Consider the following 26,111-nt stretch of genomic DNA (forward strand, 5'->3'; position numbering starts at 1 on the left):
AAAAAAAAAAAAAGCACTGTGCATGTATAGCTATGAGGAATATAGTGCCTAACTAGTATAATGTGATTGCACTACTTGAGTGCTTCCTACCAGCAGTTTAACCTACCACTCCTTTTATAGCATCAATGCAAAGGAAGGTGACAACTAGTTACTATAAAAGTTGATTTGACCCATGGATCCCTGGGAAGAAGTGTCGGATTCCCAGGGATTCATGGACCACACTTTGAGAGCCTCAGAAGTAGCAGAACCTCTCAGCTAACTTTTAAATATTTGAATGCTGATGAGGGTTGTTTCTAAGTTATGTGTGAAGTTCCTAGGTTATGTGTGAAGTGTGGAGGTTATTTGCCATGAGTTCGATTCCCACTCATAGCAACCCTGTACAGGGTTTTCAAGGCTGTAAATCTTAACGGGAGCAGAAAGCCTTATCTTTCTCCCGTGGAACAGTTGGTAGTTTAGAACTCCTTACCTTGTGGTTCGCAGCCTGATTCGTAACCACTACACTACCAGAGCTCCTTATGTGTGAAAGTACAATGCAGTGTAAATATAATACTCCTGTTTGTGCTATAGCAGAAAACCTTTGCCTTGTTGTTTTGCATGTTATAAATGAAGTAATTAACTGTTTCTTTTGTGAGTAAATAAGATGGTGGTGGTTTTGTTCATGAGTCAGTTCTGACACATAGCAACCCTGTGTAGGGTCTGAAGCTGTAGATCTTAAGGGAGCAGAAAGCCTCATCTTTCTTCTCCAGAGTGCCTATGGGATTTGAACTGCTGACCGTGAGGTTAGCAGCCCACCGTGTAATCTCCTATACCACCAGAACTTCTTGAGTTGATTTAGTTTACAAATTATATGTATTATAAAGTGTTTGTATCTGACAATTATTAAATTAGCCTAGCTGAAGAGTAAATGTTTATAGCTCTTTATAACCAATACTGTATTTTTATCATTCCTCTCTCCCTCGCTGTTCATTTGAAGAACCTCCAACATGTTCTCCTCAGCAGTTTACTTGTTTCACGGGGGAAATTGACTGTATTCCTGTGGCATGGCGGTGCGATGGGTTTACTGAGTGTGAAGACCACAGTGATGAGCTCAATTGTCCTGTCTGCTCAGAGTCTCAGTTCCAGTGTGCCAGTGGGCAGTGTATTGATGGTGCCCTCCGATGCAATGGAGATGCAAACTGCCAGGATAAATCAGATGAGAAGAACTGTGAAGGTATCCAAAATTCCTCGGTCACTTAGTGGTCCTCTTTCCATTATGTTCTTTAACATTGAAGATTTAGGGATTTTAAAGCACGTTTCACTATGTTGCTTCTGAGCATAGTACCATTTTCCAAAATGTTGTAGTTCATAAGCATAACATTTATACATATTAATAAGCTTTGAAATTTGAAAACTGAGACCAAAAGAAATATGTACAAATTGTTTCTAAGTCTAATTTATTCTGAATTAGTGAATTTATTATAGTCTAAAGTATTAGAATATTTTTTCTTCAGTTTATGGCATATGACCCAAGTTCTCAAAAATCCTTTAGGATAATCAGAATTATTAGTGAAAGAGAAAGTTTAACATAAGAAATAATATAAGCAATATCCTGATGAACACCTTTTTTCCCTCAACCATGAAAATTCCATTTTTAAGTTACATTTTAAAGTATAATTTGTCTTTTATTTAAACCTTTTGACTTGACAGAATTTGGCTTTACAGGATAAGAAAATAAGACAACTATTTGCATTTTTCCCCAGTGCTTTGTTTAATTGATCAGTTCCGCTGTACCAGTGGTCAGTGCATCGGAAAACATAAGAAATGTGATCATAATGTGGATTGCAGTGACAAGTCGGATGAACTGGATTGTTGTAAGTAGGACTAAAGCCTTGAAACTTTTTAAAAACTCTTTTTTTCTTTTTTTTAAATATGTGAGGCTCACTTGTAATCAGTATTTCCTTATTAATAAGCTAGTTAACTGTGCCAGGGATTTTTAATGTCTTGTTTTTAGTAATTCAGAAACACAGAAGTTTTCTTACACATAAAAATCTTCACAGAGAAGGAGGCTTCCTGTGGAGCCTCTGCAATACATAAGAGTATAAGTGGAAGCCTGAACCACATCCAGATTCCAGAGATGGGAAATTCCCACTTGAAAGGACAAGCAGACCAACCTGGAGTGGCTAGAAGAACAGAAGATACTTCTTGAAAGAAAGACCTACAGGATAAATATAAAACAACATAGGCAGACCGACTGTTACTATAAGAACAAGCAACATGCTTGCCCAGGAAACATCAAGGCAAGTGGTTGGGTCCACTCAGTGCAGACCCCCTTCCAAGACTAAGACTCAATGGGAATACATGCTGTGATTGGTGACCACGCTCGACACTGATAAGGGGAAGTGAGGGAAAAACAGCAATGAAGCTGTGAGCTAAGCCCTACAACGTTCAAAAGACTTCTGTGAACCCGGGTGAAGACCTGGTTGACCAGCAGTGTGGCAAGACCTGGGGACTCTTGGGCCCAGAGTCAGTGACATAGCCACAGAGGACTAGAGTGGAGAGTGAAGTTGATAAGAAGAGAAGGCATATGCATAAGAACACCCACACTTGCAGATAATACCCACGTATCCTGGCTTCAGTGACTGGATGATCAGAGCTCAACCAGAAGTAAAAAGAAGAGGAGAAGTATTCTCATACAATTTGATGAAGTTGACCTACACCTATGGAAGCAGTAGCTCAAAAGAGGAAACAAGTCCTTACAGCAAGAATCATTCCCACCCCCTCCACACACAGAGTAGACAGGGATGGGCAAATTGGACATTGGCTACCCAAAATGGGGGGTGAGGGGCTACAAAGGCAAGAAGTGACTGGCTTACAAGCGTTTAAGAGGAAACCTAGATCCAGAAGGCCTGGAGGAAGGTAGAATCTCCAGTGAGTAGTATTCAGTCTGACTAGGCGGGGCTTATGCAATGAAATGCAGAAGGGTCTCTTGTGATACAATAGTGAATCATTTTTATCAGGACTGATTGTGAAGGTTGGAAATGTAAAGGTAGATGTTTTATAGCAAGGAGGGGAGTGATTAACTTTCCAGTCTAGGAGCGGAGGTCCCTAGGACCATCAAGGGAGAAGAGCAGAGAGCAGGACCCTACCCAGAGAAGCAGTGATGCCTGAAATGGAGGCAGAGATGATGACGTGGAGCAATGGAGCAGCTGGAGACTTTAGATCCAGAGAGGGAGAGCGACTGTGTGCTGAAGACCTGGGGGGTACGAGGGAAGGATTGCATGGAGGGGATTGTAACCATGGCAATGAGACGATATACGATAGAATGAATGTAAAACTAATGTTCTCCCATGTAAACTATCCCATAATTCACAATGAAACATTTAAGGAAAAAAAAAAAAAATCTTCACAGAAACACTAGTAGAGTACCAGAAGGGAATAAATATCACTTTGCCACATCTGCAGTTTGGAAATGCTCAAATAATTCAGGCATGAAGAACTAATCAGTATAATAATCAGTGATGTAGTCTTAGAATTTCTCTACATTGTGTCAAGTTGGTTCCAACTCATTGATAAGTTTAATTCTGAATAGAATTCAGCATATGCCAGCTCTGACGGGTCAAAATTGGTTATTGGAATTTGATAGGACTCATTTAAATACTCTCAAGTTAATGAAGAATTTAAAGATGGTAATTTTACAAAATTGAGTGGAATACTCAGACTGAAATCTTTTAATTCACCCAGAAACCATTTACTACTATCTGCTGAATATTCTGCTGTGTGCCAAGGATATGTAGAACTTATCAAAGTCCTATATGGTTGAGTTTATAGTAAGAATAAGGATGTTAGAGCCAAATAGAACTGAATTTTACTCCTAACCCCTCTCTTTAATAGCAAATTATTTGTTTTTGCTAAATCTTGCTTTCCTTATTCTTGTTCATTTCCTAAAAATGAAAATAATAATACTTGGCTTTATGGTTGTGACTAAATTAAATTATCTAATGTATGTGTGTGTGTGTGTATATATATATATATATAAAATATAAGTGCTTTGGCTCCATACAATAAGCACTGGAACTGGAACTCTGATAGCATAGTGGATTACAAACTGAGCTGCTAACCATAAGGTCAGCAGTTCAAATCTACCTGTCGCTCTGTAGAAGAAAATGAGGCTTCCTACTTTTGTAAAGATTTGGAGTCATGGTGTGGTGCTGTGGATTAATGCACTGGACTGCAAAGTTGGTTTAAATCACAGGGTAGGCAGTGCAAGCTCACCAGCCGCTCCTAGGAAATCCTATACAAGGTTGCTGTGGGTTGGAACCAACTGGACAGCACAAAAAACCAAAGCCAGGGTCCGCAGTTCGAGCCTACCAGCTGCTATGTGGTAGAAAGATGAAGTTTTTTGATCAGGAAAAGATTTAAAAGCCTTGACAACCCTATACAAGGTCGCTGTCATTCAGTGTATTTGAGTCAGTACCAACTAATAACAACCTTACGTAAAACAATAACTGCCCAGTCCTGTGCCACACTCACAATCGTTGTAACACTTGAGCCCATTGCTGCTGCCACTGTATCAATCTGTCTTGTTTGGGATCTCCCACTTTTTCGCTGACCCTCCAATTTGTCAAATATGATGTTCTCCAGTGACTGGTCTCTCCTGGTAATAAGTCTCAAGTATGAGAGCATTCTGGCTGTACTTGCAGCACAGATTTATTAGTTTTTTTGGCAGTCCATGGTACATTTAATATTCTCCTCCGACACTAGAACTTAAATGCATCAGTTATTCTATGGTCTTCCTTATTCATTCTCCAACTTTCACATGAATATGAGGCTCAATGTGTCCTCAAACTGATATCTTTGCTCTTGAATACTTTAAAGAGGTCTTGTGCGGTAGAGTCACCTAATGCATTACATCATTTGATTTCTTGACTTCTGCTTCCTTGATCTGAATAAAATGAAGTCCTTGACAATTTCAATCTTTTCTCCATTTATCTTGCTGTTATTTATTGGTCCAGTGGTGAGGATTTTTGTTTTGTTTACATTGAATTGCAAGCCATACAGAAGGCTGTTGTCTTTGATCTTTTAAGTCCTCTTTGCTGTCAGCAAGCAAGGTTGTATCATTTACATATCCTGGGTTGTTAATGAGTCTTCCTCCTATCCTGATGCCACGTTTTTGTCCATATAACCCAGCTTCTCGGATCATGTGCTCAGAATACAGATTGAATAAGTGTAATAATGAAAGAATGCAATGCTGGCACACACATTTCCTAATTTTAAACCATTCAGTGTCTACTTGTTCTGTTTGAACAACTGCCTGTTGGTCTATGTACAGGTCCTTCATGAGCACATTTAGGTGTTACCCAGTATATTATCTTTAGCAAATTTTACTTGGATATGATATAAATGATAATATGATTATTTCCACATTCCATTGGGTCACCTTTCTTTGGAATGGGCACAAATATGGATCTCTTCCAATCAGTTAAGTAGGTAGCTGTCTTCCAAATTCCCTGGCATTGATGAGTTTCTCAAGTGCCACATCAGTTTTTTGAAAGATTTCCATTTTTTTTTTCTGTCAATTCCCGGAGGCTTGTAATTTGCCAATGCTTTCATGCACCTTGGGCATCTTCCTTTAGCGTCATTGACTCTTATTCATAACCTGTCTCTTGAAGTGGTTACACAAGCATTGACCATTTCATTTTGATGCAGTGACTCTATGTATTCTTTGCATCTTCTTTTGGTGCTTTCTACATCATTCAATATTTTGCCCATAGAATCACAGTACTCCATATCATGCCTTAAATTTTTTCTTCAGTTTTCTCAGCTTAAGAAATGCAAACCATGTTCTTCCCTTTTGGTTTTCTAACTCCAGATGTTTGCACATTTCATTATAATATTTGACGTTGTCTTCTTAAGCTACCCTTTGAAATTTTCTATTCAGCTCTTTAACTTCCCCATTTCTTAGATTTGCTTTAACATATCCATGCTAGAGAGCAAATTTCGGGGTCTCTTCTGACATCCATTTTGGTGTTTTCCTTCTTTTTTGTCTCATTAGTAACCTTTACTTTCTTCCTGTATGATGTTCTTGATGTCATCCCACAGCTCTTCTGGTCTTCAGTCCTTAGTGTCTATCTGATTCATCAAATCTGTTCTTGAGGTGATCTCTTAAGTTCAGGTGGGATATCTTCAAGGTCATATTTTGGATCTTTTGAACTTGTTTTAATTTTCTTCAGCTTTAGCCCAGAGACTTGTATGCGAGCTATTGATGTCCTTTTCCAGTCTGTCCTGACCTTGTTTTGACTGATGATTTGGAGCTTTTCCACCTTCTCTTTCCACAGATGCAGTCAGTTTGATTTCTGTGTATTCCAGCTGATGAGGTCCATGTGTATAGTTGTCATGTTTAAAAAAAGTATTTGCATTGAAAAAGTCATTGGTCTCGCAAAATTCTGTCATGTGACCTCCCACATCGTTTTTATCATCAAGGCCATATTTTCCAATGACTGGTCCTTCTTATGAGTTGAAATCAATGCGACAGCAGTAAGTTTAGTTTGGGGGTGTTTTTTTAACATATACAAGTAGTAGTACAAAGAAGAGAACCGTCAAATCTTTGGGAATGAAAGTGAGATTGACCAAGGTAGGTTTTTTAGAAGAAACTGTCCTTAAGATTTGTGTACTTGTTATGCAAAGAGGAGGCGATACTGCAGCTTAGGCAGAGGGTATCTATTCAAAGACAGAAAGGAGTAAAAGATATCTTTGGGAAACTATATATGAAAATGGGATTGCCAAAATATAGGCTATGTATTTAAGCAGTATCAACAGGAGATAAAATAGAGATAGGACCATATAGACTTTGTTTCCTTCAGACTATTTCTATAACAACAGTCATTAAAAATTTTTAAGTGAAGGACTAATATATCCACGTCAATGTGAAAGCTGTAAAGAGTTGGGCTACAGTTGATAAGATTACCAGCAGGGAAATGTGTTAGTTAGTTACTTTCAAACTTTTTTGAGAACATCAAAAGGAATACAAAGATGCAAGAACATGCATAAAGAAGCAATAGTATTATATATAGTATTTGCCTATTGTTGTTGTTAAGTGCCGTGGAGTCGGTTCTGACTCATAGCGACCCTGTACGGGGTTTCTGAGGCTGTAAATCTTTACGGGAGCAGAAAGCCTCATCTTCCATGGAACAGTTGGTAGTTTCAAACTGCTGACCTTGAGGTTTGCAGTCCAATTCATAACCACTACACTACCAGAGCTCCTTTGTTCTATCCTAGGTGCAGATATAATGAGGCATTGATTTTTGTTTTTGTTTTTTATTTTTTATTGTCTTTAGACAAGCATGAACTTTCCAGTTTTGCAACAAACCTTACATCTCTTCACTATAATATACTGGACTCCTTCATTTATCTTTGGCCTGGAATCTAGGAAAAGTGACAAGTAATAGTGATGATGAGTTCAGTGTGGGATATCCTATCGAAGCTGATTAGGAAATTGTTTACTATATAGATCTGTGGCTCAGGAGAGAGAATTGGGGCTCTTTAGTGTGTTGTGGTAATTAAGGATGTGGCAGTAGATGAAATCTTCAGGGACGGTAATTAAAGGAGGAAAATAACAGGGTGGTTCGAACTCTGGGAAGCACCTACACTTTAGTTGTAGGCAGAAAAAAATGAAGCCAACAGAGAAAGGATCATCAGAGATTATCTTTGTGATATCTTGCAGTGCTATTGATCAGAGAATTTTGGGTGACGAGAGGAGGACCCCACAGTATTGAATGTGTAGAGAGGTCAGTAAGATGAAGAGTTTATTGAAATATGTCAAATAGGGAGCCCAGAGTAGTTTTGATGTGGTAAGGCAGAAGCTTGATTTCAGTGAGTTAAGGTTGTTGTTGTTATGTGCCGTGGAGTTGGTTCCAACTCACAGCGACCCTGTATAGGGTTTCCGAGGAGTGGCTGGACTCTGACCCTGGGACTACAAATTGGTTGTTATTGTTGTGTGCTGTCAAGTCTTTGCTGATGTATGTTTGTTGTTGTTTCTTGCTGTCAAATCAGTACTGACTCATAGCAACCTAGATAGGGTTTCCAAGAAGTGGCTGGTGAATGTGAACTGCTGACTTGGCAGTTCAAACCTAACCTTGTGGTCCACATCCTTGCTGATGTGTGGTGACCATCTATGACAGAGTAGAACTGCTCCACAGGATTTCTTAGGCTGAGACCTTTAAGGGAACAGATAAAAATGTCTTTTCCTCCCATGCAGAGAAGCTGGTAAATTCAAAATGCTGCCCTTTTTTTTTCAGTTACCAGTTGAGTGTTTAACCATTATGCCCCCAGGGTATAAAACCACTGCCGTGAACTGTATTCCAACTCACGTTGTTGCTCTTGTTAAGTGCCATCAACTTGATTCTGTCTCATAGCAACCCTATATAGGGTTTCCAAGTAGTGACTGGTGAGTTTCAAACACCGACCTTGTGGTCCTGCATTTGTCTACAGTGCCATACCAGGACTGCTATTCCAACTCATAGCAGTCCTTTATAGAATTTCTCACGCTAAATTTTTATGGGAGCAACCACCTCATTTTTCTCCTGCTAGTAGATTTTAGGAGTCCTGGTGTGGTGCTGTAGGATTAGCACTCAATCTCAAGGTTGGTTTGAACAGCAAGGTTAGCATTACAAACTCACCAGCCACTCCTCGGAAACCCTACACAGGGTCGCTATGAGTTGGAACCGACTCAACAGCACTTAACAACAACAGTGGATTTTAACCACCGACCTTGCAGCCCAGCAGCAGTAGGGTATAATGAGTGTAAATTACTCCTTCTCACTGCTTGGCATTAGATGCGAAAGATGAATTGGTTCCTAGGGAGAATCTCTATGTGTGTGTGTCTAAAATATCTTAATCATATTTAAATCTACCATTCTTGTTTCTGTCGATCTTCTTGTTTATACTTCCCAATCTATTCTTTTATTCCTGCCTTTACTTAAGGGCTGTTGTTGTTATTGTTGCTAAGTGCCATAGAGTCGATACTCATAGCAACCCTGTATAGGGATTCAGAGGAATGACTAGTGGGTTTGAACTGCCAACCTTGCGGTTCAAACGGACCTTGCGGTCCAGTGCTTTATCCTGCAGTGTCACACCAGTACTTCTGTTAGTTCATTTGAATTCTTACTAATGACATTTAATCTATATACAAGGAAGCTTCAGTGGTTCATGGAAACAATGGACTGAAAGGATAATGGAATTTTTCAATTGTTTTTGAAACCTCATATATCTGGGGCACGGTATGTATCTTCAGAAGAAAGAAAATCAAAGTCATGAAGTCTATAACTTCATATTCTGCTAGCAAGCCCTCTTTTCAATTGCTATGTTGTTTTTCTGTTAGAATTATAATAGAAAAATATGTATAAATTGTACTGTATTTTCCATTTTAGATCCAACGGAGGAGCCAGCACCACAGGCCACCAATACGGTTGGGTCAGTTATTGGAGTAATTGTCACCATTTTTGTGTCTGGAACCATATACTTTATCTGCCAGAGGATGCTGTGTCCACGTATGAAAGGAGATGGGGAAACCATGGCTAATGACTATGTAGTGCATGGGCCAGCTTCTGTCCCACTTGGTTATGTGCCACACCCAAGCTCTTTATCAGGATCCCTTCCAGGTGAGTTAAGACTGAATTATTGAGAATCAATTCTTGGATGCTAGCAAGATTACTACGTTACCATAATTTGAAACAGAATATTACCTAGTGTCTGTTCCACTTTGGGTTTAAAAAATTAATAAGAACAAATGTTCTTTATCACTTTTAGCACCTTTTCTTTGTACAAAAAATATTAAATACTGGTTTGGAAGAATTTGCCAAAAATATCTTTAGTAGAAATTGCCAAAGATAGAGTAAATGTGTATAAAAGCTATCAGCCCTTCTGACTGTACTTACGGGTGTGCTATACAGAAGTAATTGTGAAAAGAGTTAACAACCCACAAGTTCTTTGGGTTCATTACCAGAGGGACTCCAGTAATATTAACCCCAGGAATAAGACAAGGCCAAAGAATAAATGGATCTTGGCCGAAAGCAGAGGATATCAGAATGGCTACCTATGCTGTAGTAACTATGCAGAGGCTTTCAATTTGGATCATGACAGCTATGGACAACATTGCGAAGTATGAGTATTCTAGAACACTTAATTGTGTTCATTCAGAACCTGTACGTAGACCAAGAGGCAGTTGTTTGAACAGATCATGGGGAACACCAAGTGGTTTAAAATTAGGAAAGGTATGTGACACCATTGTATTCTTTCACCATACGTATTCAACCTGTATGCTGAACTAATAATCCGAGATGCTCGGTTACATGAAGAAAATTGTGGCATCAGGATTGGAGGAAGACTCATTAGCAACCTGTGATATGCAGATGATACAACCTTGCTTGCTAAAAGTGAAGAGGACTTAAAATATTTACTGATGAAGATCAAAAACCACAGCCTTCAATATGAATTATATCTCAATGTAAAGAAAATAAAAATGTTCACCGCTAGACCAGTAAATAACATTCTTATCAATGGAGAAAAGATTAAAGTTGTCAAAGACTTCATTTTTCTTGGATCAACCATCAACACTCATGGAAGCAGCAGTTAAGAAATCAAGCAACATAGTATTAGGCAAATCTGCTGCACAAGAGCACTATAAACTGTTGAAGAACAACGATGTCAGTTTGAGAACTAAGATGTGCCTGACCCAAGCCATGGTATTTTCAATAACCTCATATGCGTGTGAAAGTTGGACAGTGAGTAAGGAAGATCGTAGAAGAATTTATGCATTTGCGTTATGGTGTTGAAGAATATTGAAGTTACCACGGCCTGCCAAAAGAACTAATAGATCTGTGTTGGAAGAGGTGCCGCCAGAGTGCTCTTTGGAGACCAGGATGGCCAAACTTTGTCTCTCATACTTGGGATATATTGTCAGGAGGGACCAGTCACTGGAGAAGGATATCGTGTTTGGTAAGGTGGAGGGTCAGAGAAAAAGAGGGAGACCCCAATGAGATGGATTGACAAAGTGGCAGCATCAGTGGGCTTAAGTGTGGTAACAATCATGAGGTTGGCCCAGGACCTGGCAGTGTTTTGTTCTGTTGTACATAAGGTCGCTATGAGGCAGTACTAACTCGATGGCACCTAATAACAACAGCAACAAAGAATACATGGTTTAAGGTTCTTCTCTGCAAACAAAGATCTGGAAATTGCTGGGTAATAGGAGGATGAGATCTACTATTGTAAGCTTTCTTCTAAGTTTAGATGATGACACTGGGAGTGATGCTTGTGTCTTTAGGCATAGTCAAGTAGCTAGAAGTCATGTACTTGGGTAGACCTTATTACTCTTGGGAATATATTCTTTCGATGCTTTCCCATATCCTCATTGAGAGGAAGCCTTCCCTTTTTTCTTTTTTCTTTAAATGATTATGTATAAGGAGGTGCCAGGCAAAAACTCTCTGAAAATAGTAGGAACTTATTCTCTATATAGAGTCCTGGTGTGGTGTTGTAGGATAAGCACTCAACCACTAGGTTGATTTGAACCACGAGGTCGGTGGTTCAAACCCACCAGCCATTGCTTGGAATCCCTATATAGTGTTCCTCTGAGTTGAAACTGACTCGAAAGCACTTAAAAAAACAAAAAAATGGCATCCTCTAAATAATTCTTAAATATATAGGTATATCTTCTAAACTGGCAATGATAACAATTCCTTCTTGTCATAACAGTTTTCAGTTTGTGGCATTTGATGAGTCACTTGGAATAAATTTCTTCTTGAGCTTTGATTGAAATACAACAACACTTGCATCAAGAAGGTGAAGAAGTATCTTCTGTATCTTGTGTTTATGCCCTAAAAAATACATTTAGTTTCCTTTTGAATACATCTATTATTTAATCCGTAGTGCTTCACAGTCCTTTATTTATCAAATCCTGCAAGAGGCAAGAAGCTTGTCTTTTTAAAGAGATCTACTTGGCTCTGTGGGATAAAGCATTGGACTGCAACGTTGGTTTGAACCACAAGGTCAGTGGTTCAAAGTCACTAGCCACTCTCTGGAAGCTCTATATTGGGTTACTATGAATCAGAACCAACATGATGGCACTTAGCAACAACAACAACTTCTAGTGAGGAGTCCTGGTGTGGTGCTGTAGGATAAACGCTAAACTGTAAGGTCAGTTTGAACCTCAAGGTTCACTGTTCAAACTCACCACCCGCCCCTTGGAAACTGCATACAGGGTCCATATGAGTCGAAACTGACTGCAAGGCACTTAACAATACTTCTGTTGGGGATGCGGGATGCAGTTTTTAACCTGTTTGCTCTCAGGGGTAACAGTCATTTCAGAAAACACTTATGTCCCTTCTCCATTAAGTGTGTTTAATTATTAGGAAGAGAGGACATAAGTTGTTTTAGAAGCAGACTATTTGATTATTGGTATTTGTAATCCTGATGTTGACTATAAAATGGCTATAGAAGCTACCTTAAGTATTATCTCCTTTCGTTTTAGGAATGTCTCGAGGTAAATCAATGATCAGCTCCCTCAGTATCATGGGTGGAAGCAGTGGACCCCCCTATGATCGAGCTCACGTCACAGGAGCATCTTCAAGCAGTTCTTCAAGCACCAAAGGCACTTACTTCCCTGCAGTAAGCAATCTTTAATTTCTGTTGTCTCACACTGAATGCTAAGAGATATATGACCTTTGATTTTTAACTCATTTAAATGTGGGTATTCAGTGATGGTAATGTAAATACAGTTTTATTATAGAATTTGGCATATCAGAGACAAAGAAGAACTTCCTGTTACTTCTGTATTTGTAATTTTACTATCTGTAAGTTTACTGTGTAATAACCCTCTCATTGGAGAGCTTGGTGACTCCATACTCTAAACACCGGGCTGCAAAACACAAGCCACTCTACAAGAGAGAGATGCAGTTTCTGCTCCCATGAAGGTTTAAAAAGCCTTGGAAACCTTATGCAGGATGGCTGTGGGTTAGAACTGACTTGACAACAGTTAACAACCACCAGCACATATGAAAGCATTGGTCATTCATTTTCACATTCCTAGTAGAAGTAGAACTATTAACTGATAACACTAGAGAGAAGATCTTTAGACCAAGCCTTCCCCCGCCCTCCAAAAATAAAAGGGGACATATAGCTGCCATTGCTTCGCTAAACCTTTATAGTTTTTTAAAATCGGGACCTGTCTGTGATGCATTTAAGCCATTGATTTGTAGATTTTAGATATCTTTAATCACTTTGTGTATTGTAGCTGAGGTGAAATTTTGTGTCATGGCAGGTGGTGAAGCCACAATCCTAAAGAGCTTTTTAAGATGAATCTTTAGATAAGGATCCTGTTAGTAGTGGAGTGTAATGGGAAGGAATGCGAATAGAAATGGGAGACAAGAAGTTGAAAGAAATAATTTTTTCTTTGAGTTAGTCTGTTATGATTTTCATTTTTATTATTTTTTCCTTTTAGATTTTGAACCCTCCACCATCCCCAGCCACCGAGCGATCGCATTACACAATGGAATTTGGTTACTCTTCAAACAGCCCTTCCACTCACAGGTCATACAGGTAATACACATTGTTTTCTAACTTAACTTGAAGTGCTTATTCTAAGGAAGAAGAATCTGAGTTGTGTGCTTGGTACAGTCTCCACTGAGTAGATGAAGGTCACCAGAGAGAGAACAGACATCTTGTATTGGCAATGCTTTTGTTTCCCCTTCATTCCATAAACGCTTTCTTTTTGTCCATTATATATTCTTTAAAGAGACTCACAAATGGTAGCATTTAGAATAAGTAGAAGCCCTGGCTTTTGCAGTACTCTGAGTACAAGTTACCCATCTAAATAACTGATTTCAAAATAGTTTCGGTTTCAGTGGCACTCTAAGAATGAAGTAAGTTTATGAATCAGAGAGTTGTTGGTGCTTTGAAATAATAAAAGTGTGAAGAGTACAAAAGTAGAGGCATAAATTCAGCTTTTGCTTATGTATGTTAGTACAGTCTGCAATGAAAGATCTCATATAGTTGCATGGAATAATCAAGACCACAAATATATGAAATGATTTGTAAGCCACAACAGAAAAGTTATGCCTTAATGCTATTTTGTGAACCTATATTGAGTCCTGATAGCATAGAAGTTATGCATTGGGCTGCTAACCTCAAGGTCAGCAGTTTGATTCTGCCAGCTGCTCCATGGCAAAAAGATGAGCCTTTCTGTTTCCCTAAAGCTTGATAGCCTTGGAAAGCCTATACAGGGTCCTTATGAGTCGGAACCAACTCGACGGCATGCCACCTCCACCGTAGGGAGGGTTGAGCAGGTAAGTGCTGTTATATCAGCATTAGTCTTCCGTCTGATTTGAAAGGCCAGCAGAAAGTCAACAGCTTGATATTCTCTGAATAAACACTTAGTGCCCTTCCAGGCCCATTACCATCTAGACAAGGTATTTCCTAACATTCCAACTAAATAGCTGTGGATTTGTATAACTTTGTAAGTGGTGTCCTGGTGTGATGCTGTGGGATAATGCACTGGACTAAAGGTTGATTTTAACTCCAAGGTTGGCAATTTTAATTCAACAGCTACTCCTCAGAAGTCCTATACAGGGTCACTATGAGTCAGAACCAACTTGAAGGCACTTAATGACAACAACATAAATGGGTAGTAATAAAGTATCTTATTTAGAATTCTCTTATCAGTTTATAGATGAGACTGTTTGAGATTGTTTTTATGTGTTATTTTGAATGTTGTTTTCCCTGCCACATTTTAAAAAGTCAAAATCGAAAGATAGAAACCTGGATGGATATTCAAAAGAAAAGACCTAAAATGTTTTAAGCAATGTTAATTTCTTTAACTCAAGTTGAATAAACATTTGATTAAAATAAACATAATCACATCAGAAATAATTCCTGTATTTCTCTTATGCTCAGTTTCTATTTCTTTTGAGCCATACCTTTCATGATTCATTGAAATTTTTTTTCTAACCTGGGACTTAAAAGAATTTTGTTAATTCTGTTTTCTTTTTCTTTCATAAAAGTGTTGGACTTTTTAAATGTTGAGTTGGAGAAATTTCACCAAGACTTAGAACCTAATTGGAAAGAAAGATAGGGCCTAAAAAGCTATGACATCATGTCAGTACTCGTGGTTAGACTTGCGACTCAGGACAACAGATCATGTTACTTTTGGTCCGTTAAGTCTTTCAAGGCTTGCAACCTGGCATATTACCTTTTGACAGTCTTTATCACTAGTTGTTTTATTAATTGTTACATCAGTTTTATTTTTGTTCTTACCCTTTCTCTTGTAGTTAATTTGATGAAAAAAGCACATGATTAAATCTTTGATTGGGATGAATATGAAATGAGATCAACTTTACGTATTTAAAATATATCTAAGAATTTACGAATAGAAGTATGATGATAGAAAGTCAGCCCTGTAGATCAACTTTTGTTTTCACTAGCTTCTCTTTCTTCAGTGCTTTCTTTCTTTAATTAGCCAGGTTGTAAACTTAATTAACAGCTATATTATAATATTACTTGAAAAAGGAGACAAATATATATTAGAAAATTCATTGGCCTTAAATAGGTATTTGAGGAGTCTTGGTGTGGCACTGTAGGATAAGCACTGAACTGCAAGGTCAGTTTGAACCACAAGGTTGGCAGTTTAAACTCACCAGCCACTCCTTGGAAGCCCTACAGAGCATCGCTGAGTCAAAACCAACTCGGCAGCACTTAACAACAACATAAGGTATTTGAAGGAGCTCTAGTAGCGTTGTTGTTGTTGTTAGGTGCCATCAAGTCAGTGCTGACCCATAGTGACCTTATGCACAGCAGAACGAAACACTGCCCAATCCTGGGCCAACCTCACAATTGTTGCCACGCTTGAGCCCATTGTTGCTGCCATTTGGCCAATGTATCTCGCTAGGAGTCTTCCTCTTTTTCTCCCTTATGAAACATGGCATCCTTCTGCAGTGACTGGTCTCTCCTGACAGTATGTCCGAAATATAAGAGACTAAGTTTGACCATCTAGGCCTCCAAGGAGCACTCTGGCTGCACTTCTTCCAACACAGATCTGTTGGTTCTATGGGCAGCCCATGGCACTTTCAGTATTCTCCAACACCATAACTCTCAAATGCATCAATTCTTCTACGGTCTTCCCTATTTTCTGTCCAACTTTTACATGCATATGAAGTTATTGAAAATACCATGGCTTGGGTCAGGCGCACCTTAGTCCTCAAGCTCGCATCTTTGCTTAGTGGGTTACAAATTCAGGTATTAACCACAAGGTCAGCAGTTCAAAGCCAGTATGCAGGAAAAAGATGAGAAAGATTGACAGCCCAGGAAACCCTATAAAGGATCATTATGAGTCGGAACTAACTCCACAGCACATAACCACCACCACCATCAGCATATAGGTATTTGAGACATTTGTGGTTCTGTGGTAGCATTCTCTCCTTAGACCCGGGTTTGAATCTCAGCCTGTAGACTGCAGTCATAGCTCTACCATCTGTCACTCAGTGGAGATGAGCATGTTGCTAGGATGCTGAACAGCTTTCCGTGGAGCTTTCAGACTAAGCCAAACTAGTTAATAAGCCAATCTACTTCTGAAAATCAGTCAACCAGTGAAAACCCTATGAGTCACAATAGTCCAATTCTGTTGTGCATGGGGTTGCAATGAATCTGGGACTGACTTGATCAAGGCCACTAACAACAATAGCAATATTAAAATGTATCATTTTGGTAAAGTTACTCATAGGACAATATACTTGTCTTTGTACAGAAAATCAAACTTTCTTTTCCCTAAACCACATCAATTTCCTTTGGTAATGCTAATGAAATAAATATGCCCTTTAGACTATCTAACAAATTCAACCTAGGTTGTGCAATATTTGAGTTTTAAAGGAAGAAGTGGAAGTTTTCATTTCATATACATTATGGAGTAAAGAATGTTGAGGGAACCAGTAGCATGTTTGCACAGTGTAAAATATATAGAGATCATTCTAATAGACCATGAAACTTTAGAAATTGAAGTTCCAGTTGGTGAAGAATAAATGCAAAATGGTAAAGAAAAGTGCAAGTTGTATTACTGGTATTTTCCAGATAACTTAAGTCCGTTTTCATTTCATGATATAGTCTAACTTGAAGAGCGAAGTGCACATCCAGATACTAGATTGAACTCACCCCTGGTTTCTTTCCCAGCCTGTTTCTTTTTACTTGCTTTTAATCACATTTCCTTTATAAATACATAGCCTTTTCGTATTATTTACAATTGTTTTTGTTAAGTGCCATTGAGTTGATTGGGACCAGTAGTCATGTGCTCCTGAGTCCCCACGAGTGCTGAATTAGTGAGTGTGAAAGCAGCCTCAGTCAACCTCAGCTAAGGAATCTCACCTCTGCTTATACGCTTGTGTCTATGCATGACTGGGAAAGCACAACAAGTATTTTTAGTGAATAAGTGAATTTGCAAATGTAGAATATGTAAATAGGAGATTGTTGTTGTTAAGTGCCATCAAATCAATTCCAACTCATAGCGACCCTGTATAGGGTTTCCAAGGAGCGGCTGGTGAGCTTTAACCGCCAACCTTGCAGTTCAAACCGACCTTGAGGTCGAGTACTTATCCTGTGGTGCCACACCAGGACTCTGTATGAAATTGTCATTGTTGTTAAGTGCCATTGAGTCGGTTCCAACTTACAGCGATCCTCTATAGGGTTTCCAAGGAGCAGTTGGTGAGCTTGAACCGCCTATTTTTGCGATTCAAACCGACCTTGAGGTCCAGCGCATTACCCCACATCACCACTCCAGGACTCCTGTATGAGATTAGGCTCTACATTATTCTATTGCCATCAAGTCAATTCTGACTCATAGTGAACCCTATGAGTAGAACTACCTGCCCCATAGAATGTCTAAGGCTGTGAATCTTTGCAGGAGTCTGCCACATTTCTCCTACTGAGTGGCTCATGGGTTCAAACCACCAACATTCTGGTTAGCAGCTGAGTGCTTAGCCACTTATCTCCTTAAACTACACAGTAGACTCCTCCAATCTGGCATTGAAAATTGCATCTTAATCTATGAAGACTTAAATTGCTTATTTAATGTTTATATCTAGTACCTCAGTAGTCACATAGGCAAAACCTCTTTTCTATAAAACTGACTCTAATTCTCTTGATTTGCTCCTGTTACCAGCTACAGGCCATACAGTTACCGGCACTTTGCACCTCCCACCACACCCTGCAGTACAGATGTCTGTGACAGTGACTATGCTCCCAGCCGGAGGATGACCTCAGTGGTGACAGCCAAGGGCTACACTAGTGACTTGAACTATGACTCAGAGCCTGTGCCCCCACCTCCCACGCCTCGAAGCCAATACTTGTCGGCTGAGGAGAACTATGAAAGCTGCCCACCTTCTCCATACACAGAGAGGAGCTACTCACATCACCTCTACCCACCACCACCCTCTCCCTGTACAGACTCCTCCTGAGGAGGAGCCCTCCTCCTCTGACTGCCTCCAATGCAAAACTGTAAATACAAATTTGGTTGAGATCTGGAGGGGGGGAGGGAGCTATTACAGAAGTGTGAGGCAGACCATGTACAGTTAAAAATTATAATGTGGGGTAGGAAATATTGGAGATATTTGTACAGAAGAAAAGGATATTTATATATTTTCTTAAAATAGCAAATTTGCTGCTTGTGCCATAAAAATTTGTATAAAAAATAAATTTGTACTAAAAGTTTTATTTTTGCAAACTAAATACACAAGGCATGCCTTAAGCCCAGTGAAGTGACTGAGTACAAAGGAAACAGGAATAATAAAGGCATCACTGACTAGGAATGTCTAGGCTTTATTGATACCAAAAAGAAGAGAAAGATGAAGTCCATCTCAGAGCAGCAAATAGTCTTCATGTTAGAAAACCAAATGTAAGAAGTCATGGAAGAAAAAAAAATTAATACTAACCTTGGGCAAAGGACTTTGTTTTCTCTAGGAAACCAAGTATTTTAGTCAGGAAAATAGAAATATATTTTTAAAAATCCATTCTGAGAGTTGTCAGAGAGATCAGCTGTCTGGTAAGATGCTGTGGGGCTGTCTGTGAGATTCTTCTGCCCCAACCTTATGACCCACAGAAATTCATTTTCTCTAGAATTTTCTTTCACCTTGATGCCTCCCCCAGCAGCTTTGTAGACAGTTTAGCCAAGATAATATGATTCATTCAAATTCTTTATTGGAGGAATTGATTATATGGAATTTTCTTAATCCAAGTTCGATTTAAACCTTTCTACTGGCTCCATTCAGCTCTTCAACTTGACTGCGGTTGCATAACAATCAAAAGTTAGACATGTTATTACTCCTCTACTTGTGAGATTGTTTTAATTATTAATGTTCATTAAAATGTCTGTGACAACATTTAGACAGTGTTTACGAATTACAGATTTAACTACTATTGTTTTATTGAAATCATATATCCTTGCAGTTCTTTTCAGCATGTAATATCACAATATAAAATCAATTTTATATCTATTTTTCCTAGTAAAACACTTAAATATGTTCTGGTTAGGAACAATCTATTTAAAAGGAGAACATTTTGTTATCATTAGCAATTTTTCTCTTTCTATTAACCAGTTGCGCTGTTTGTATGTTCTTTAAGCCAGTTTTTCTCAGAATGACGTCTACCTACATACCTCTTCTAATGTGTGACAGAAGTTTAATATCTTCCTGACACCCACTGTGAATGTTAGATTATTTTCAAATTAACCACAAACTGTTCTTATAATCACCTCATATATTTTTATATGTGTTCTCTCTTATCCCATAATGGATTAAGATAACAACAAATCTGTATTCCATGAGAATACAAACTGTTAAGCTTCTCAGCTGTCAGAACTTGAGTGGAGGGAAATCATGGAGGTTTCTTATGTAATCTGTCTTGTAAAGTACTGGGGCTGCTGCATCTTCAGCTATCAGGGCTGACCTGTGGAACAATTCTAGCACTGTTCTGCCACCTTGCCAGAAGTTCGATTTCCTGCTTTTTAAATGTTTCCAGCATTTTCCTGCTAAAATGAATATGTTTTTAAACTGGTATGTTTTTTCCTTTAATAGGTGTTAGTCTGTTATCAGATGATTTTCTTTAATTATTCTGTCTTGTTGAGTCCTCTCTGGGTTTCAGGACCCAAGAGAAGACAATAGAAGAAAGGATTAAGAATTTTGGCAGGGGTAAAGTAACTTCTTAAGCTGTTTGAAAATACCCAAGTAAAATTTTAAGAGAAAAAAATGTGCTTTCAGGATAATGCGTACATTGTCAGGACAGCTTATACAAATCAGATGTACTTGATTTTGCATATAAGCTAATGGTAATCCATCAGTGTCTTGCATTTCAGTCAGACAAGCATTAGCTCTTCCTGTTGATGGAACAAAGTGCTCACAATCTAAGATAGCATGGACATTGAGCCTGCATTCTGTGACACACTGGGACACTTGATGCTTACGTGAAGGTGGAAAGGTTAGCAATAACTGGGTATCAATTAGAATTTGAGAATTCTGTGTTTACATTTTTTAATGTGCATCCTTATCTGGTGGGCTTCCCATAAGGAAACTTGCACTATAATGAACTAAGAAGAATTACTGCCTTGTTGTATCTCAGTCCAAGTGCTTGTACTGCGATGGCAATGGCCTCTTCTTGCAAAATACTAATTTGTGTGCCAATTTGTTTGAAATTGTTTGAAGGCAGTTCAGCTTAATCTCAGTATCCTCTTTCAGAAATAATTTGAGTTAAATCTTTAAAATTTTGTGTATTATATGAAAGAATTGTCAAATCCAGGAAAGATTTGCAGGCCCATAGGTCATGTGGACAGTTAAGCTTAAGTAAACTGTATCTTGATTATTAAATACAAGACTTTTAATTAGAAAAACTGGGGAGAAGAAATAAACATGCAAGAGCACACACACAAGAAAGGTTTATTTTAATTTGATACATTGCTAGATTCTTTGTCCAAAGTGAAAATAAATGAAATTTCACTAGAGTCCTTAAATATAAGTATTTACTCTGAACATGTATGTCAAAAAATACCTGCGTACTCACTGTAGTGATTTAAATGACCTGAGAAATGAACTGCAATATAGCATACTTTCTGTTCTGTAGTGAAGTAATCTTTTATAACTCAGATTTTTAGACTTGGCCCCTGTAGTGGACCAATAGGTTTTGCTACTTAAATTAGATCATGGCAAATTCACAGGAGTAAAGCAGAGTTAATAGATGGAATTTTCTCAGTAGTAAGCTTTCTTCCATGAAATTTTATTATACTTTTGATGCTGCCACTCTTATATAGTAACATATCATTAGACCATGTCTGATCTAGCATAAGATTAGTGTTATCTTAATTTTAATATTAAAATCCTTTGTGATCTATCATCAAGAGAAATCAGATATTTTAATAAGTTTTGAGAACAAGTATTTTAGAGAGACGATGCATATTTAGAAATGATGATTTTCGTTTCCATCTAATATAGACTAATAATTTGGGGGACTTTGAGCCGTAAAATTTTAAGATTATTGAAGATTATATTTGTCCACTATTTAAAAATACCCTACAATCAATAACTTTGTATATGACAAACTCATACAATACTAAGATGTATAAATCGTTGTTGTTAAATGCTGCCTTTAATTCTAAAACTAGAAATCAGTTTGGGGGGAAATTTTTCTTTGTTTTGTCAGACAAGGTCTATAGAATAGTGAGCTGAAGTATATAACTAGCCGTTTACAGAGATGTGAATATTTTTGTGACCTGGTTTGTTGTTGTTGTTGTTGTTAGGTACCATGGAGTCGGTATTGACCCATAGTGACCTTAAGCACACTGAACGAAACACTGCTCTATCCTGGGCCATGAATAAGAATAATTATTGTAGAAGCAATTTGTTTGGGTACTAGAGGCTTGCCTGACTTCTCTGCCATAAAAGGTTACTATTCTTCTTTCTAGTCCTGTGCCAATATTTGTTGTTGTTTTTTAAGTGCCGTCGAGTTGGTTCCAACTCACAGGGGCCCTGTATAGGGCCTCTGAGGAGCAGCTAGTGGGTTTGAACTACCAACTTTGTGGTTTGAAGTCCAGTATTGATCCTATAGTGCCACACCAGTGCCTATATTAGATGCTTTGAAATGTATTTTTTAAATTGTTTTCTTCCTTGCAGTGGAAAACTTGCCACTTCATTGATTTGTTATGCCATAGAAACTGCATATTGGTTACCGTTACAGATCTAACAAGATTCAAAAACAAAAACCTTGGACTTTCCCACTCCCAGTATGTCTTGCTTTTACTAAGTGCAATGCTTAAGGCTATATGATGACATACCAAGTATGTCTTGAATGTGCATATGGGTATGTGATACCAGTTGATAGACAAATAGTTGAGTATCCAAAAATGACTCATGAACTGAGACCTAAAGAAGTTTATAATCAAGTGTTGTTTAAAATATATTACCAGACTTCTTAAACTCAAGAAGAAATTCGATTTTACTTGGCATTCTTACCATAACCCACACTTACAGTGAGCCAAGAGAAATAACAGATGATTTTAGAAAACACTCTGTGGTTCTGGGATGGCATCACTCATAATCATCTCAAAATTTTTATTTCAAAAGTTTTAGAATAGAGGACTCTGAATCTGAAGCATACATTTAAAGGTTTAATATTCTTAAAAAATATTTTTGAGCATTGTTAATCCATATCCTCAACTTGTTTCTGTGTGACCTGATCCTGCATTTCATTGAACCTAAGCCTGTCCATTAGTGAAGAGGGAAGTAGACTTAAAAATAAATTACTGACTCCTGTCTCAGCTACCAAGACTTTACTCTGTTTAAGTAAAAGGCAAAATGTCTAAGCCATTCTTAGGTTCATTCCACGTGATTTTACATATTGAATTAGAAACCAAATGATTTCTTATACTCAGAAGTGAAATGTAGACCTAACATAGACTAACCTTTAGGTTGCCTACCATCACTTAAGGTTTGCCCAGAGGTAGACGCCAAAGAATTAGAGACAGTGTGCTTTTACTTAACTGTCCATTCTTGTGATTTTGTTTTGCTTTTAAAAACAATTCTAAACTGGAGGGAACACACACACACATATTTCTATGCATATATGTGGGCATTGAAAGCAAAATAAGCTAAACAAAAATCTGAGATAAATGGTACATGAAGTATTTGGGTTTGATACAGAATATTTAAAAAGATAAAGAGGATACCAAGGAGAAAAAAAAGGATACTAAGCAATTTAAGCTGAACAAGCCTTATTTGCAAGTGAAGGATCTGGTGCTGCTTTCCGATGTTTATCCTTTGTGTTTTGTAGTTTTTTTCTTAAGCTTTAATCTTTGTCATTGTCTTAAAGTCAGCTGGTGTTTCTTGTTCATCGACTTTGGTACGATGGTGCTTTTTGCAAGGATGTATTTATATTATAATGGCCAACATTTGGTCAGCCCTTGTCCACTATTCGCTTCCCTCTTTTTGTAAAATAAGTGCTTTCATTGCAAACTGTATAAAAATACCTTGTATAAATCCCTTTTTGATTATTACAATAAGGTGAATTGTAACAAATGAAATGTTGATTTTTATAATAAAACAGTGGAAAAATAAAAGTGTTATTTCCTTTCTGCAGGAAATTAAATAGTAGCTGACTGGTGCTTTGCTGTGGCACAATTAAGACTGTTATCATCAGACAAAACAAAACCCACTTTACTTATGCATTTCAAATGAAACAATTCCACTTTCCCTGGAAGACAGATTTGAGAAGTTGCTTAGTCCTCTGTGGACAGTATTTGTGATTGGGAAAGAGAATAAGGAATACCGTTTGTTCTTTAGGAGTGCTCTTGTTTTCTATGAACTTCTGGAGGGAGCCATGATATGTACTCCAAGCCTCAAATTAGCTTACAAAATGAACATTACTTTTCCTGGTGCAGAGTCCAGTATAATGTGATACATTTTTCTTGAGGGTGGTTTTGGTTCAAACCAATGAGAACTCAATTACTAGATCCCTGCTTGAATCTTACGTTCATTAGATAGGGAAGCTGTGTTTATTTACTAATGTTGAACTCAAACCTCAGGAGGTAAAATGGAAACCAAGTTTTAATACATGGGTCTTTCTTTAGCAGGTTCTCTTGAATAAGGCAAATTTATCATGGCTTCTTTGGTGACTCATCTTACTCGTTTTCCTCTGGAGGGAAAACCAAAATTGTGTAAGTTATGCAATTCCCATTTCATTTGAGTCAAAGGAAGGAAAAGCAGGAACTTTCTGAGTGAGCAGAGAACTATAGTTTGTTTGCCAGATTTAAGAAAGGTCTCATGAATCAGCCAAGACTATGTAATTTGGTTTGGGGCCTTCTAGGAGCTCTGGTAGCGTAATGGTTACGAATCGGGCTCTGAACCGCAAGGTCAGCAGTTGGAAACTACTAGTTCTGCAGGAGAAAAATGAGGCTTTCTGCTCCTGTAAAGATATACAGCCTCAGAAACCCTGTACAGGGTCGCTGTGAGTTGGAACTGACTCCATGGCACATAACCACCACCATCCCTAGACAGAAAGGAACTCTGGTAGTGTAGTGGTTACAAATGGAGCTAGAAACTGTAAGGTCAGCAGTTTGAAACTACCAGCTGTTCCGCAGGAGAAGGAGAAGGCTTTCTGCTCCTGTAAAGATTTACAGCCTCGGAAACCCTGTACAGGGTCATTATGAGTTGGAACCGACTCCACAGCACATAACCACCACTACTGCCACCATCCCTAGATAGAAGGGACATACTGTCAGGAGGGACCAGTCGCTGAATAAGGATATCGTGTTGGGTAAGATGAAGGGTCAGAAAAAAAGAGGAAGACAACGCCAGCAAGATGGATTGGCAAAGTGGCAGCATCAATGGGCTCAAGCGTGGCAGCAATTGTGAGGTTTGCCCAAGATCAGGCAGTGTTTCATTCTGTTGTGCATAGAGTCGCTATGCAATGGCCCCTCACAACAACATCCCTAGATAGGAGTCCTGGTGGCACTATTAAGTTGATGTGCTGGACTGCAAAGTCAATTTGAGCCATCAAGTCGGTAGTTCAAGCTCACTTGCTGCTCTTCGGAAACCCTACAGGGTCACTATGAGTGGGAACCGACTCTAACATGAAACAACAACAAATCCCTAGATAGCTGTTCAGGTAAATTTATGTGATTCTTTCCATCTTTAATCCATTTCTTTGTTCACAATTGCTTTGTTTCTGTAAATTTTATTAAAATGACTATTGTGCTCAGATCTCTGGTTTTGCCCATGTATGCCAAAATGCAATCTGCACAATTTTTGTTGTTAGAAATTTTTTCAGGAAATCACCCTGTAAAATTCGGTGTCTTCATCAGTGAATGATAATTTTCCTAACTTTTGTCCTACACATAGTCTATACCAGGACCACCCTAAGTGTTCCATTTTCCCTTCAAAATACAGATGAATGACCAAATCTCATAAGGAAATTCCCAATTTGAGTATTGAGAAGCCATTTTAATTTCTCTAGAGTCCATATTTCAGAATCTGAAATTGTGGTGACCCACTCAGGACATTTGCTAGTAAGTGTCCTTAAGGACACTGAGCCTTAAAGAAAACTAGTTTTGCAGATCAAACGTATCTTAGTGAACAGGTTAGTAGAGATTGTTTTGCTTTAGGCTTTGAGCTCTTTGAGAGAATGATCTTGTATGCAGCTAGGAATTCAGGGTCTCACAGGAAGCTGCTTTAGGATATAAGGTTGTTTCATGCCATTAAGTCAATTCTGAATTATAGCGACCCAGGTTAGGGTTTCTGAGGATTGGCTAGTGGATTTGAACTGCCAACCTTGTGGTTATCTGTCAAATGCCTATCCTACAGCATTACACCAGGACTCCTTTGGATATATGGCATATCCTTTAGTGACTGCAGTGCAGTTTTGATCAGGGACAAGGGTTAGTAGTGGATGGAGGAAAAGGGGTATTGGATTGCGATCTAAGTTTTCTCTCTACCTCACCAATTATGCCAAGGCATGTCTGGATTCATTCTGTCAGAATTGATTTGATGGTACAATTTCTAATACAGAGTTCTCTGAATCTTGATTTCAAAAATCTTTGTTTTCATTTTTTAAATGTACAGTAACCT

General features: G+C 38.3%; 1 protein-coding gene across 2 annotated transcripts in view; it reads left to right on the top strand.

Annotated features, from left to right (window-relative positions):
* Positions 1 to 19,500, top strand: part of LRP6 (low density lipoprotein receptor-related protein 6) — a 204,700-nt gene extending 185,200 nt beyond the window's left edge. Inside the window, exons 18-23 of one of the 2 annotated variants that reach the window (XM_006866055.1) lie at positions 974 to 1,210; positions 1,740 to 1,850; positions 9,405 to 9,635; positions 12,500 to 12,636; positions 13,469 to 13,566; positions 18,170 to 19,500. In XM_006866055.1, coding sequence (XP_006866117.1) covers positions 974 to 1,210; positions 1,740 to 1,850; positions 9,405 to 9,635; positions 12,500 to 12,636; positions 13,469 to 13,566; positions 18,170 to 18,464 — 1,109 coding nt within the window. In that variant the 3' untranslated portion in view covers positions 18,465 to 19,500. The remainder of the gene's footprint in view (positions 1 to 973; positions 1,211 to 1,739; positions 1,851 to 9,404; positions 9,636 to 12,499; positions 12,637 to 13,468; positions 13,567 to 18,169) is intronic. The other variant, XM_006866056.1, reaches the window with a different exon arrangement.
* The last annotated feature ends 6,611 nt before the right edge of the window (positions 19,501 to 26,111 follow it).

This window comes from Chrysochloris asiatica, unplaced genomic scaffold, assembly GCF_000296735.1.
Source record: "Chrysochloris asiatica unplaced genomic scaffold, ChrAsi1.0 scaffold00086, whole genome shotgun sequence".
NCBI lineage: Eukaryota > Metazoa > Chordata > Mammalia > Afrosoricida > Chrysochloridae > Chrysochloris > Chrysochloris asiatica.